At 42.6% G+C, this 15,582-nt stretch overlaps 1 protein-coding gene across 1 annotated transcript in view; it reads right to left on the bottom strand.

Moving 5' to 3' along the window:
• LOC144679540 (short transient receptor potential channel 3-like) overlaps positions 1-15,582 on the bottom strand; it is a 182,448-nt gene that overhangs the window by 109,859 nt on the left and 57,007 nt on the right. Inside the window, exon 3 of the mRNA XM_078540036.1 lies at positions 4,027-4,080. Coding sequence (XP_078396162.1) covers positions 4,027-4,080 — 54 coding nt within the window. The remainder of the gene's footprint in view (positions 1-4,026; positions 4,081-15,582) is intronic.

Here is a 15,582-nt window from a genome sequence, read left to right as displayed (position 1 = left end):
TGCACCTGAACTGGAACAGGACCAACATCCTTGTGGGGAGGTTTGCTAGTGCTGTTGGGGAGGGTTTAAACTAACTTGGAAGGGGGATGGGATCCTGAGGGGAGGTTCAGCAGGGGGAGATGCACAGCCAAAATTAGAAGAGAGAGCAAGTGAGTCTGGAAGGCATAGAAATTACAGGCCAGTTAAGGCACAAGGGAGTTTGGCAAGATTGGATGGTATTTATTTTAATGCAAAGAGTCTGACGAATAAGGCAGTTGAGTAGAGGGCACAAATTAACACATGGAAGTATGATGTAATTTCTGTCACAGAGACATGGTTGAGAGGGGGGCAGGATTGGAAGCTCAATATTCCAGTATATAGGGTCTTCAGGTGAGACAGGGAAGGAGGTAAAAGAGGAGGGGATATCGCAATATTGATCAAGGAATCAATCACAGCAGTAAGGAGGGATAACATCTTAGAAGGCACCTCAAATGAAGCCATATGGGTAGAACTTAAAAACAAAAAAGGAGCAATAACATTGCTGGGAGTGTACCACAGGCCCCCAAAAAGTCAGAGAGAAATAGAAGAGCAGATATGTAGGCAAATTTCAGAGAAGGGTAAAAATAATAGGGTAGCAATAATGGGGGATTTCAACTTCCCCAATATTAACTGGGTTAGTCATGGTGTGATAGGTTTAGAGGGAGCGGAATTCTTAAAATGCATCCAGGAGAGCTTTTTAAGCCAGTACATAGAAGGTCTTACAAGAGAGGGGGCGGTCCTGAACTTAATTTTAGGGAATGAAGCTGGGCAAGTAGTAAAAGTATCAGTGGGAGAGCATTTTGCAGATAGTGATCATAACTCCGTTAGATTCAAGGTTGTTATGGAAAAGGACAAGGATGGGCCAGAAATCAGAGTTCTAAATTGGGGGAAGGCTGATTTTAATAAGATCAGATATGATTTGGCCAGAGTGGACTTGGAGCAGCTACTTTTAGGCAATCTGCATCAGAGCAGTGGGACTCATTCAAGAAGGAAATAGGGAGAGTACAGGGCCAACATATTCCAGTAAAGATAAAGGGTGGGACCAACAAATCTAGGGAACCCTGGATGTTGAGGGATATACAGGATTGGATAAAGAGAAAAAGAGAGGTTTATGGCAGATACCGAAGGCTCAAAACAACAGAAACCCTAGAGGAGTATAGAATGTGTAGGGGGGGAACTTAAAAAGGAAATTAGGAGAGCAAAAAGGGTGCATGAAAAAACATTGGCAGGTAAAATAAAGGAAAATCCCAGTTATTTTACAAGTACATTAAGAGTAAGAGGATAACTAGGGAAAGAGTAGGGCCCATTAAGGACCTCTGTGGTAATTTGTGTGTGCAGCCAGAAGACGTAGGTAGGGTTCTAAATGAATACTTTGTGTTGGTGTTCACAAGTGAGAGGAGCGACGTGGGTATGGAAATCAGGCAGAAGGACTGTGATATAATTAAATAAATTAGCATGGAAAGGGAGGAGGTTCTAAGTGATGTGGCAGGCTTAAAAGTAGATAAATCTGCAGGCCCGGATGAAATGTATCCCAGGCTGTTGCGTGAGGGAAGGGAGGAGATAGCAGGGGCGCTGGCAATAATTTTCAATACCTCTCTGGCCACAGGAGAGGTGCCAGAGAACTGGAGGACAGCCAATGTGGTACTGTTATTCAAGAAGGGAGGAAGGGATAAACCAGGGAACTACAGTCCAGTCAGTCTAACCTCAGTGGTGGGGAAACTATTGGAAGCATTTCTGAGGAACAGAATTAATCTACACTTGGAGAGGCAGGGGTTAATCAAGGACAGTCAGCATGGTTTTGTTAAGGAGAGGTCATGTCTGACCAATTTGATTGAATTTTTCATTAGTGACCAGGTGTATAGATGAGGGCAATGCATTTGACGTAGGCTAATTGGACTTCAGCAAGGCTTTTGATAAGGTCCCCCATGGGAGATTGATAATGAAGGTAAGAGCCCATGGGATCCAAGGCAATTTGGCAAATTAGATCCAGAATTGGCTGAGTAGCAGGAAGCAGAGGGTGATGGTCGAGGGGTGTTTTTGTGACGAGATGCCTGTGTCCAGTGGGGTTCCACAGGGATTGGTGTTGGATCCTTGCTGTTTGTGGTATATATAAACAATTTAGACTTGAATGTAGGAGGGTTGATCAGTAAGTTCGTGGATGACAAGAAAATTGGTGGGGTGGTAAATAGTGAGGACAATAGCCTTAGATTACAGAAGGATAAAGACAGATGGGCTGATCAGTGGCAAATGGAATTTAATCCGGATAAGTATGAGGTGATGCACTGGGGCAGGACAAAAAAGGCACGGGAATACACAATGAAAGGTCGGACCCTGGAAAGTACCGAGGATCAGAGGGACCATGGTGTGCATGTCCACTTAAGGTAGCGGGACAGGTAGATAAGGTGGTTAAGAAGGCATATGGGATACTTGCCTTTATTAGCTGAGGCACAGAATTTAAGAGCAAGGAGGTAATGCTGGAACTGTATAAAGCGCTGGTTAGGCCACAGGTAGAGTATTGCGTGCAGTTCTGGAATCTGCATTATAGGAAGGATGTGATTGCACTAGAGAGAGTGCAGAGGAGATTTACCAGAATGTTGCCTGGGCTGGAGAGTTTTAGTTATGAGGAGAGATTGGATACACTGGGGTTATTTTCCCTGGAGCAGAGGAGATTGAGAGGGGACATGATTGAGGTGAATAAAATTATGAGGGGCATAGATAGGGTAGACAGGAAGGAACTTTTCCCCTTGGTGGAGGGATCAATAACCAGGGGGCACAGATTTAAGGTAAGGGGCAGGAGGTTTCGAGGGGATGTGAGGAAGAATTTTTTCACCCAGAGGGTGGTAGGAATCTGAAACTCACTGCCTGAAAGGATGGTAGAGGCAGAAACCCTCATAACATTTAAGGTGTATTTGGATGTACCCTTGCAATGCCATGGCATACAAGGCTATGTGTCTAGTGCTGGAAAATGGGATTAGAATAGTTAGTCATTTGTTTGACCAGCGCAGACTCAATGGGCTAAAGGGCCTTTTTCTGTGCTGTAAACCTCTATGACAACAAGTTCCGTTAACCTATCACCCCTGTGCTCGCTGACCTACATTGGCTCCTGGTCAAGCAGTGTCTTGATTTTAAAATTCTTGTCCTTGTTTTCAAATCCCTTCATGGCTTGGCCTCTCCCTATGTTTGTTATCTCTTCCAGTCCCACAACCCTCTAATCTAATTCTGGCCTCTTGAGCATCCCTGATTTGGTGGCCACACCTTCAGTTGGCTCGGCCCTAAGCTCTGGAATTTCCTCCCCACAATTCTCTGCCCCTCTACCTCACTTTCCTCTTTTAATATATTTCTTAAAACCTACCTCATTGACTTAGCTTTTGGTCATCTGACCTAATATTTCGTTTGGTGTCATACATTGTTTTACAATGCTCCTATGAAGGGTTTTGGGACATTTCACTACATTAAAGGTACTTTATTAATGTAAGTTGTTGTTGGCTGTCTTTTCAATGTTGTCCGATTTTAAGTCCCCAATTCCCTCCTTGCACTTGTCTGAGGTGACATACAATCCCTGAACGTAAGATGTTTTCACAAGTGGCTTTGTCTTTGTGATCTTTCCTGCATCTGTAGAACAGCACACACAAGACAGCAATAGAATTGTGCTGTGGAACACTTGTACCAATGTCATTTCCATTTTTAAAATTACGTGAGAGTTAATCATTTAAAACAGATCATAATAAAATGTGGCTCTCTGCATGAATAGTTCCTGAACTCAGCTCAGGTGTTGTGGAAGGTGCTGAGTCCAGTCAATAACCTGCTTTATATGGAAGTTGGAGGAGATTAACGGGAGTGCCATTCCCAGTCACCCTTGCTCATTTCCTGGCCGTCAGTTAGTGAGGGGTCTCGGGCTAGATCATCAGTCTACTCTTTCAGTTGAATTGTGGATTATGGCATGGAGTGACCTAAAAGAGGGAATGGAGAAAGAATATAATATAACTTCAAAAAAATGTTAAAGCTCACCGATGATGTCACCTTGTGTGGACCCTTTACCAACTCAATTTTCTTGTTTTTAAGCTAGAAAAAAGATAATGAAGAGGCTTTAACATCCTAATGAGAGCCCAATGAGACACTGAACAGGTGTAGTTACAGTGTTAATAGCTTGTTATAATTTTAATATAATTTTTGTCATCCCTATGTATCATGTAATTCAATTGTCTCCATGCTCCTGCCAGGAATGTGTGAGAACATGACTCAGCTGTTACACAAAACTGATAAAACTCAAATAAAATAAATTTAGAAATGTTGATTGCCTTCACATCTGGTATATCTGAGAAAAACTGAAAGAGAAAATTTACACAGGCTTGAAAATCAGAAAATGCTTTAAAATCTGACTTCAAACTCCCAAATATCAATAAAATGTATACTTAGATAAATAAAAGCTATTTGTCTCACAAGCACCCATATGTTTTTAGGAAATGCAAATCAGACTTGAAGGAATTGAAAGTGCCAAATATCTGTCATGCTGAGTTTCCAAGTAACTATCTGTTAAGTTAACCATGGCAATTTGCTCAAATTATAGACAGGAAAATTTACCAATCACTAGACATAAGGCAGGTCAGGAAAAAACAGCAATTGAAAACTATGAACCAACATACACTTGCTGTATCGTGGCAATATAGACATGCTGCCATTTTCTGAATCTGTATAAACTGACCTTATGAACTTAACAACTCGCACAGTTGAGTCCAGCTCTAACGACACCATGTATGTCCAAATAGATGATGCAGCCATGGATCCCCTCTAGATCCAGCGCTTACGAACATTTTCATCTGTTTGCATAAGAAACACATTTTTGATGGAATGAGCCCTAACCTCCTACCCCATGCTTATTTCCAATATGCAAATGATAGGTTCGCGATCTTTGAATCTGCATCCATGTCCTGATACTCCCGATCCTGCGCTCAAATTCACTTTTGAGATGGAGCAGTCTAGCCTGCTCCCTTTTCTTGACATGCTAGTTGAGAAATCTGCTAATGGGTTCTTTATTACTGTCTACCACAAGCCTACCTTCACTGGTCAATATACATGTTGGGACTTGTATAGCACCATGCGCTATAACGCTGGCCTTATCAACAATCTTGTAAATAAGTTCCTAGCCACTTGTTCACCTTGCAAACTTAACACAGAAGGCAAGTGCATCAAAGCTATCCTGCAGGACAATGGCTATCCTGATCAGATCACTGTTTGCTGTGTACACGCAAACTTGCTAAAGAGCCAAAAGCCACCACTTTCAGACATCAAATTACCCTGGAAATGCAAAGTATCTCAAAAATGGGAACGACAAGTGAAGCAAGCCATTTCACATGGAGACTATGCAGTGGCTTTGCAAGTGGTATCTTCCACCAACAGGATGCTGCCATCAGAGAAAAAGATGTTCTATCCACCACACAACTGAGCTATGTCATGTATGAATTTCAGTGCCAGTGTGATGCTAGGTACTTAGGCCAAACATCCCAATGATTGGCTGATTGAATCAAATAGCATGTACTTTTGGTTTTCATAATAGGCAAAGTACAGAGCGTACTCAATCAGACCATGCTTGCAAAACAAAACAGCCACTTTATATCTGATTCTGTGATTGGGTAGCACTTGTTGAACAATCTTGAGTGTACAAATAGTTACACGAGCAACCAATTTCAGATAATCAGTTGAGCTCATAATGCGGCTCACTTATGCTTGTTAGAGGCAACATACATTCATAAGCTGGGGCTCATTCTTTACAAACAAAAAAAAATGTTCAAGCCGTGCACCTTTCTTGAATTACCCGGGAGCTTGGGGAGCCTATAGTTCCCCACTGCTTTCTCCCTGGCAATGCCTTGGCACAATAGAGTCAACTTGCCAATAAGCACCTTTTTCTCCTGTAGTATAAAATGTTGTGATCGTTTGAAATTTGATATCTTTGTATTTGTCCTGATGAGTGCAAGACAAAATATTTGGCAATATGTCTTTCTTTCCAGCAATATTAAAGCATATTAGGGCCCTGCTCAGCATCGCTAAAACAGTTCACTGTTTAAAGATCATTCAGGAGTGCAAAGATAACCCCTGGCTTCTCTCCTCAGCTACAGAATGTCTTCTTAATACCCCTCCTCCTCTGCCCCCTCCACCCACACCTCCAACAACAAATGCAAGGAGCTCATGGACACTTTTTGTCACAGAGATTGAGAACATATTTTCAGCTGCCTTTGCTGCTTTCCTCTCTTCCCCTAGACAATCAGGCCAAACTTCCCCTAATATTTTCTACTGCCCTAGCCCTGAACTAGGGATTTCGCTAGATTCTATCCCATCTCCAGCTTTGTTCTATCTGAGCTCATCTTGTCCATGAGACATTTAGAAGTGTGAGGTGATACACTTTGGTACAAAGAATATGGAGAGGCAGTATAAAATAAAGGATACTATTCTAAAGGGTGTGCAGGAGCAGAGAGGCCTGGGTGTATATGTACATAAGTCATTAAAGGTGGCAGGTAGACAGCTGTTTCTAAAGCATACAGTATTCTAGGCTTCGTTAATAGGGGCATAGAGTACAAGAGCAGGGAGGTTATGATGAACTTATATAAGGCACTAGTTAGACCTCAGCATTGTGTACAGTTCTGGGTGCCACACTGTAGGAAGGATGTGATGGCATTGGAGAGAATGCAGAAGAGGTTTACGAGAATAGTTCCAGGGATGAGACACTTCAATTATGAGGGAAGATTGGAGAAGTTGGGGCTGTTTTTCTTGAAGAGGAGAAAGCTGAGAGGAGACTTGATAGAAGTTTTCAAAATAATGAGGGGCCTGGACAGAGTAGATAGGGAGAAACTGTTCCCATTCGTAAATGGACCGAGAACCAGAGGGCACAGTTTTGAAGTGTTTTGCAAAGAAGCAAGTGCGAGGTGAGAAAAAACTTTTTCACACAGTGAGTAGTTAGGGTTTGAAATGCACTGCCTGGAAGTGTGGTGGAGGCAGGTTCAATTGAGGCATTCAAGAGGGCATTGGATGATTAGCTAAATAGAAACAATGTGCAGGGTTATGGGGAAAAGGAAGGAGATTGGCACTAAGTTAAAATGCTCAGACAGCCAGTGCAGACACGATGGGCTGAATGGCCTCTTTCTACACTGTAACAATTCTGTGATTCTGTGAGACCCACCTCCTGCTCTCTTGATCCTATGCCAACCAAATTGTTGATCACATAATCTCCCTTCCTGGGCCACATGTTAGCTGATATCATAATGGTTCCTTCTATTCGTATACTGTCCCCTGTGCCCTTCAAACCTAAGTCATCAACCCGCTTCTCAAAGCACCAACCCTTGACCCCAATGTCCTTGCAAACTATTGTTTTATCTCCAACCTCTGTCACGAAGCAGGGTTAATTAGTAATGTTGTGGTAAAAGATCCTCTGGGAAATCGTGAGCACAGTGCCATTGAACTCCATGTTAAGTTTGAAAGTGACATACTCCAGTTACAAACAAGAATCTTAAGTTTAAACAATGCCAATTACATAGGTATGAGGGGAGAACTGGCTGAGGTTAATTGGCTAAAAGATATGGAGGTAAATGAACAGTGGGAAACATTTAAAGAGACAATTCAAAATCTTCAACAAAAATACATTCCACTGAAAAACAAAAACTCAGTGAGAAAGATCCATCCATGGCTCACTCAGGAAGTTACGGATAGTATTAGATTAAAAGAAGAGACTTACAATGTGTCAAAAATAACTGTAGCAAGTCTGAGGATTGGATGTATTTTAGAAACCAGCAGAAGACCACCAAAAAGTTGATAAAAAGGGAAAAAATAGAATTTGAGAGTAAACTAGCCAGGAAAATAAAAGGATTGTAAAAGTTTTATAAGTATAAAAAGAGGAAGCGAGTAGCTAAAGTAAATGTTGGCCTCTTAGAAGCAGAGACAGGAGAAATTATCATTGGGAATGAGGAAATAGCCGAGGCATTGAACAAATATTTGTAACAAAATATTTGTGTCTGCCTTCACAGTATGAAACTTGTTTCATATCAGAAGGCAATAACCTAGCAGCTAAAAGAGTAAGGAAATTAAGGAAATTCTTATCAGCAGAGAAAAAATATTGGTGAAACTTGAGGGACTAAAATCCGACAAATCCCCAGGACCTGACAGCCTACACCCTAAGGTCCTACAAGAGATAGCTGCAGAGATAGTGGATGTGTTGGCTAAATTTCCAAAATTCCATAGACTTGGGAATGTTCCCACTGGTTTGGAAGTTGGCAAATATTACAGCACTTTTCAAGAGAGGGAGAGAGAAAGCAGTGAACTACAGTCTAGTTAGCCTAACATCAGGTCTAGAATTTTACGCCAGCGGGATTTTACAGTCCCACCAAAGTCAATGGAGCGCGAAGGGGCTGTAAAATTCTGGCTCAGTTGTTGGAAAAATGCTAGAATCTATTATTAATGCAGTGTTTACAATACACTTAGAAAAGCATAGTATTATTAGAACAAGTGAACATGGGGCAAAATCTTCTGCCTGTCGAGCGGGCCAGTCGGGAGTGGGCGTGGGCAGGCGTAGAGCCGATCGCTGCCCGCGATTGGCTGCATGCTGCCATTTTACGTGGGCGGGCCAATTAAGGCTCACATAGCGTGATGCATGCCCTCTACTGTGTGGGCGGGGGGAGGAGGGAGAGTCAGGGCCTCCTCTCTTTCGCGTGCATGCGCACAAAAGAGTGCAGAAATCTCCCTGAGGATAGAGCTGCCTCAGGGAGATTAAGTTTAGTTTTAAAGTTGGAAAAAAAGAAAATTATTCAAACATGTCCCCTCAAGTGACAGTGTCACATGAGCTGGGACATGTTTATGAATTTTCATAAAATTTTTTATTTAAATTAATAAAACCTTCATGAAACCTCATCCTACCCATGGATGAGGTTTCATGCAAAATGCGAAGGCCACTTGGGCTCTTTGCCTGCCCGCCAACCTTAAGGTTGAACGGGCAGCCCTGTCAATTTGTTTAATTGGTTTAATGTCCTTAACAGGCCTTTGACAGTTTGGCGGGCGCACAGCCAATTCTGGTGTGCGCCCGCCGAACGGAAGGTTGGAATGACACGCGGTGACATCGGGATGCACGCCCAATGTCGCCGCGTGTCATTTTATGCGTTGGCGTGTGGAACCCGCCCCTGCACGCTGAAGAGAAAATTCTCCCCATGGTTTTACTAAAGGCAAAATCCCATTTGACAAATTTATTAGAGTTTTTTGAGTATGTAACTACCAGGGTAGATACAGGGGGGCCAGTAGATGTAGTATACCTGGATTTCCAAAAGGCATTCGATGCCACACAAAAGGTTAATAGGCAAGATAAGGATCATTGACTTGGGGTAGTATTTTAGCATGGGTAGAGGATTGGTTAATGGATAGAAGGCAGACGGTGGGCATATACAGGGCTTTTTCAAGTTGGCAGGCAGAGAATAGTGGAATGCTGCAAGGATCAATGCTGCGGCCTCATCTATTTACAATCGATATTAATGATTTAGATGAAGAAACAAAGAGTAACATTTCAAAGTTTGCTGATGACAACAAGCTAGTTGGAAAGCTTAACTGTGGGACAGACACAGAGAGGCTGCAAAGAGATACAGACAGGTTAAGTGCGTGGGCAACAAGATGGCAGATGGAGTATAGTGCAGGGAAGTGTGAAATTACTCACTTTGGTAGTAAAAATAGAAAAGCAGAATATTTTTAAAAGGTGTGAAACGTGTAAGTGTTGATGTTCAAAGAGACTTGGGTATGTTGTACAAGGAAATCTAGCATTAGGTGCAGCAGACAATTAGGAAGGCAAATGGTATTTTAGCCTCATTGCAATGGAATTGGAGTACCAGAATAAAGAAGTCTTGCTGCAGTTGTACAGGGTTTTGGTGAGACCACGTCTGGAATACGGTGTGTAGTTTTGGTCTCCACATTTAAGAAAGGATATATTTGCATTGGAGGCAGTACAGTGAAGGTTCACTAGATTGGTCCCTGGGATGGGTGGATGTCCTATGATGAGAGGTTAAATAAATTGGGTTTATAATCTCTGGAGTTTAGAAAAATTGAGAGGTGATCTCATTGAAACCTATAAAATTCTGAGGGGGCTTGATAGGGTAGACGCTGAGAGATTGTTTCTGTCAGTTGGGAAGTTTAAAACATGAGGGCACAGTCTTAAGATAAGGGGCCAATCGTTTAGGACTGAGATTAGGAGAAATTACGTGTTGTGAATAAAGGTTATGAATCTTTGGAATTCTCTGCCCCAGAGGGTAGTGGATGCTCCATCGTTGAATACATTTAAGGCTGGGATAGACAGATTTTTGGTCTCTCGGGGAATTAAAGGATATGGGGAGCAGGCCGGAAAATGAAGTTGAAGACCAAGATCAGACATGATCTTATTGAATGGCGGAGCCGGCTCGACGGGCCATATGTTCTACTCCTGTTCCTATTTCTTGTGTTCTTGTATCTTCCTTTCCACTCCAAAGTCCTTGACCATGTTGTTCCAAATCCGTCTCCACCTTTCCCATAATTCCATGTTTGAATCCCTCCAATCAGATTAAATGCACTGTGTCTATGATAAACTATCTCTCCTTATCCTTTACAACCTATCTTCAGCCTTTGACACAGGTATCCTCCTCCAATGCCTGTCCTCTGTCATCCAGCTGGGTGGAAATCCCTTGCTTGGTTCCATTCTTACCTATCGAATCTTGGCCAGAGCATCATCTGCAATGGTTTCTCTTCCAACTACTGCAAAATTACCTCTGGAGTCCTTACATTATCTATCCTTGGCCCACTTCTACTATTCATCTATGCCCTACCCCTTGGCAATATCATACAAAAACACATCAGGATCCACAAGTATGGTTACAACAAAATTCCTTCTGGATAATTCAAAAAAGGTGCAAGACTTGAACATATTCCTTTTGTTCACAGGGACTGGATCCCTGTGTATGAATATATGTTGCCTCTAGCCAACGTAATTGAGCCATGTTGTGAACTCGACTGATTATCTTAAATTGGTTTAGTGTAGCTATTAGTGCACTCAGGATTGTCCAGAAAGTGCTGCCCAATTGCGGAATCACATCTAACAATCAACTTTGTTTTGAGTCTCTGACTTGCCACACTGCTTGTCCAGCACTCATGATTAGATGTGCAGAAATTTCCTCCAGTTTAATATTGGGAAGTATGAAGTCATTGTCTTTGTTCTCAGGCCATCATTTACATCCCTGGCAACTATCTGAAGCTGAGCCAGATGGTTCGCAACCTTGGAGTTGTAGTAAGCTCAAGATGTACTTCCAAACATATATCCACTCTATCATCAAGACTTCCTACTTGCACTCCTGCTGTAACAGCAATTGACTCTAATCTTTTTTACCTCATTGCCTGCTAAAAACCTCATCCATGTTTTTGTTAACTTTAGGCTTGACTTTCCAATGCTTTCCTGGCCAGCCTTCCATCTTCCACCCTACATAATCTGTGTTCATCCAAAACTCTACTGCCTGTACCTTAACTCATGCCAAGTTTCATTTACCCATTAGCCTTGTGTTTGCTAATCTAAACTGGCTGCTAGCCCAACACCTCAATTTTAAAATCCTCTTTCTTGCTTTCAAATCCTTTGATGGTCTCAGCCCTCTTTATTTCTGTTACCTCTCCAACCCTAAAGGCCTTTGAAATCTCTGCACTCCTCCAATTCCCCTTGCACATCGCCAATTTTAATTGCTCCACCATTGGCAGCCATGCCTACAGCTGCCATGGCCCGAGGCACTGGAATTGCCTCCCAAATCTCTCCTCTCCAAATTTCTCTCCTCCTTTAAGGTCCTCTTCTTTGACCAAGCTTTTGATCATCTGTCTTGATTCTCCTTTTGTGGCTTGGTATCAGAAATTATTTTACTGATATCAAACTTGTTGAGTGCCATGGGACGTTTTGCTACATTAAATGCACTACATAAATATAAGGTGTTTCTTGCCTCTTTTCAGCAACTGAGATACTGTAATCTCTTCTATTCTAACAAAAATAGCCCCAGTCTTTCAAGTCTTCCTTCGAATTTGTATTTTCTCATACAAGGCAGCAGCAATTGTGCCCTTTCTTCTCCATTGGCTGAACATCCTTCCTGCAATGTGGAGCCCAAAACCACAAACAGCCTGGTCTTGCTAAGGCTTTTTTTAGATTCGCCATTACATTTTTAAAATTCATTCACGGGATGTGGGCTTCGTTGGCTGGGCCAGCATTTGTTGCCCATCCCTAGTTGCTCTTGAGAAGGTGGTGGTGGGTGAGCTGCCTTCTTGAACCGCTGCAGTCCATCTGGTGTAGGTACACCCACAATGCTGTTAGGGAGTTCCAGGATTTTGACCCAGTGACAGTGAAGGAACGGCAATGTATTTCCAAGTCAGGATGGTGAATGACTTGGAGGGGAACTTGCAGGTGGCGGTGCTCCCATCTGTCTGCTGACCTTGTCCTTCTAAATGGTAGTGGTTGTGGGTTTGGAGGGTGCTGTCGAAGGAGCCTTGGTGAATTTCTGCTGTGCATCTTGTAGATGGCACACACTGCTGCTACTGTGCGTCAGTGGTGGAGGGATTGGATGTTTGTGGTTACGGTGTCCATCAAGCGGGCTACTTTATCCTGGACGGTGTCAAGCTTCTTGAGTGTTGTGGGAGTTGTACTCATCCAGGCAAGTGGGAAGTATTCCATCACACTCCTGATTTATGGTTATAGATGGTGGACAGACATTGAGAAGTCAGGAGGTGAGTTACTCGTCGCACGATTCCTTAGCTCTGACCTGCGCTGACCTACATCTCGGCCGGGATTTTCCAGCTCCATCGCAGGCGAGGCAGCGCCCCAGCCAGAAGTCCATTGACTTGCGGTGGAACCGGAAGATCGTGGCGGCAGGGGGCAGGTGCAGAAAATCACAAGCCCCGATTTTAAATTCTACAGGGTTGAAATTCACCTTGGTGGTGATGTAAAATGGGTGATAGTGAATCACCAGTTTGTTCTACACGCCACCCATTTTTATTCCACCGATCTTTCAAGAGCAATTTTTGGCTTTGGACTTAAGGTTCAATTTTTATAACAACGTCACTCTGCAACCATTACTCTTTTCCATGTATGGAAATAATTATCTGATTGTTTTCCATAATTCTATTTATTTTGCAGTTCCAATGTACATCATACCAGGCTCTCAAAATAAAGTCCTCATATGGGTGTTTTGTTGAAGAATCCATGCCCAAATGTTTTATTTTTAGATGGTGACAGCCCCTGCTTTGTTCTTCCAGCATTTAAAAAAATTCTTATTTCAGATTTCTTTTCATCCCTTTTCAATATGCGAACACACACACAAACATATGGGCCAGGATTTTCTGGTCGTTGGGCGGGCTCGGCGAGGGCGAACAGAAGCGGCCGCGAAATGGACCTCTGCTCGCAATCAGGCCCCGACCGTGATTGCATGCTGGTTGGCCAATTAACAGTGCTCAGCATTGCCAGGGTGGGGGCAGGAGGAGGGCGAGCGCAGAAGTTCTCACATGCGCTTGGGTGTGTGCGGTAAAAGCTCCCTGAGGCACAGAGCTGTAGCTGAGGTTTTGCAAAAAATCCAAAGGCTACTTGGCTGATTTGCCTGCCCGCTAACCATAGGTTGGCCGGGCAGCAAAAATTTTCTTTTAATTATGATTTTAATGGCCTTAATAGGCGCTTAATTGTCAGCGGGCGCGCTGCCGATTCCCACATGCGCCCACCAACCGAAATATCGTACAAGCGCGCAATGACGTCGGGACACTCGCCCGACGTCTTCGTGTGTCATTTTATGCTTGTTCAGTTTGGGCGCATGCCCGCCCAATGAGCAAAATATTCTGCCCAAGAATTGGGAGCAGTAGTAGGCTACTTGGTCCTTCAAGTCTACTCCACCATTCAATAAGATCATGGTTGATCTGATTCCAACCTCAACTCCACATTCCCACCTACCCCGATAACCTTTCACCCCCTTGCTTATCAATACTCTATCTACCTCTGCCTTAAAAATATTCAAAGGCTCTGCTTCCACCATCGTTAGAGGAAGAGAGCTCCAAAGGCTTATGACCCTCTGAGAGAAAATGTTTCTCCTTATCTCTGTCCTAAATGGGCAACCCCTTATTTTTAAACAGTGACCCCTAGTTGTAGATTCTCCCAGAAGAGGAAACATCCTCTCCACATTGACCCTGTCAAGACCGCTCAGGATCTTAGAGGTTTCAATCAAGTCACCTCCTACACTTCTAAATGCCAGCTGACACAAACCTAGCTTGTCCAACCTTTCCTCATAAGATAATTTGCCCATTCCAGGTATTAGTTGAGTAAACCTTCTTTGAACTGTTTCCAACATACTTACATCCTTCCTTACGTAAAGAGACCAATACTGTACACAATACTGTACTGTACACCAGATGTGGTCTCACCAATGCCCTGTATTATTGAAGCATAACCTCTCTATTTTTGCATTCAATTCCCCTCACAATAAATAATAACATTCTATTAGCTTTCCTAATTAATTGTTGTACCTGCATACGAGCTTTTTGCAATTCATGCGCTAGAACACCTAGATATCTCTGCATCACAGAGCTCTGCAATCTCTCACCATTTAGGTAATATCCTTCTTTTTATTTTTCCTGCCAAAATGAACAGTTTCACACTTTCCCACATTATACTCTATTTGCCAGATCTTTACCCACTCACTTATCCTATCTATATCCCTTTGTAGCCTCCTTGTGTCCTCTTCACATCTTACTATCCTACTTATCTTTGTGTCATCAGTAAATTTAGCAACCATACCTTCAGCCAACTCATACATTGGCAGTTGCTTCAACTCTGATTTATAAAGTGTCTAAGGAAATGATTGAAACTCCTTGCTAATCTCATCTTACTGAAATGTTCAAGGTTCTTCTTAAATTGATTTGCCAATAAATTATTGGCATTTTGTACATGGTGATGAAACCTCCAATGAATGTTGAACAGAATCACTTTAAGTAATCAGTTAACAAGATAGTGAGATGGCATTTCACTTTAACTAATAATTACTGGGACCTGAGTGAACTCTTCAATGTACTGCCTTTTCCCATTAAACTTTCACCGAAGGATCAATGATACCCTCCCTCGTTACCTCGCTTTCGGCTGAGCTATTCTCAGCGATACACTGTATCCCACACTGATACCTATTTCTGAGAAAGTGCTCTAGTTCAGCTATTATTTTTTGCGCAAATATAGTATTGAAAAGTATTGTTCTGATGAATCGCCTACAGGAGTTTTGTTGTAATTTATTATAGGCAAATGGTTGATAGGTCATGAGCTGTGATGATAATTTGATGAATAGTGAAGTTAGTTGAAACAATTCATAATAAATGCAGACACTTGGTGGCGGGGGGGGGAGCTGTTGGGGGATGTTAAACCCTTCTCCACCCTTATGATCCTGATTAGTTCCAAATGAGTCTAGTTTTGTTTTAACTGCAACATGTTTGGGGATATCCAAGTAAAATGCTCTGGAGAAGTGGGTCCATGATATAACGATAAGATTCCATTTCAGACATTTTGGCAGCATTCAAATTTAC

This window comes from Cetorhinus maximus, chromosome 1 (genome assembly GCF_964194155.1).
Source record: "Cetorhinus maximus chromosome 1, sCetMax3.hap1.1, whole genome shotgun sequence".
Lineage (NCBI taxonomy): Eukaryota > Metazoa > Chordata > Chondrichthyes > Lamniformes > Cetorhinidae > Cetorhinus > Cetorhinus maximus.
Note: the sequence above shows the minus strand (reverse complement) of the source record. Positions and strands in the feature narration are given on the sequence as shown.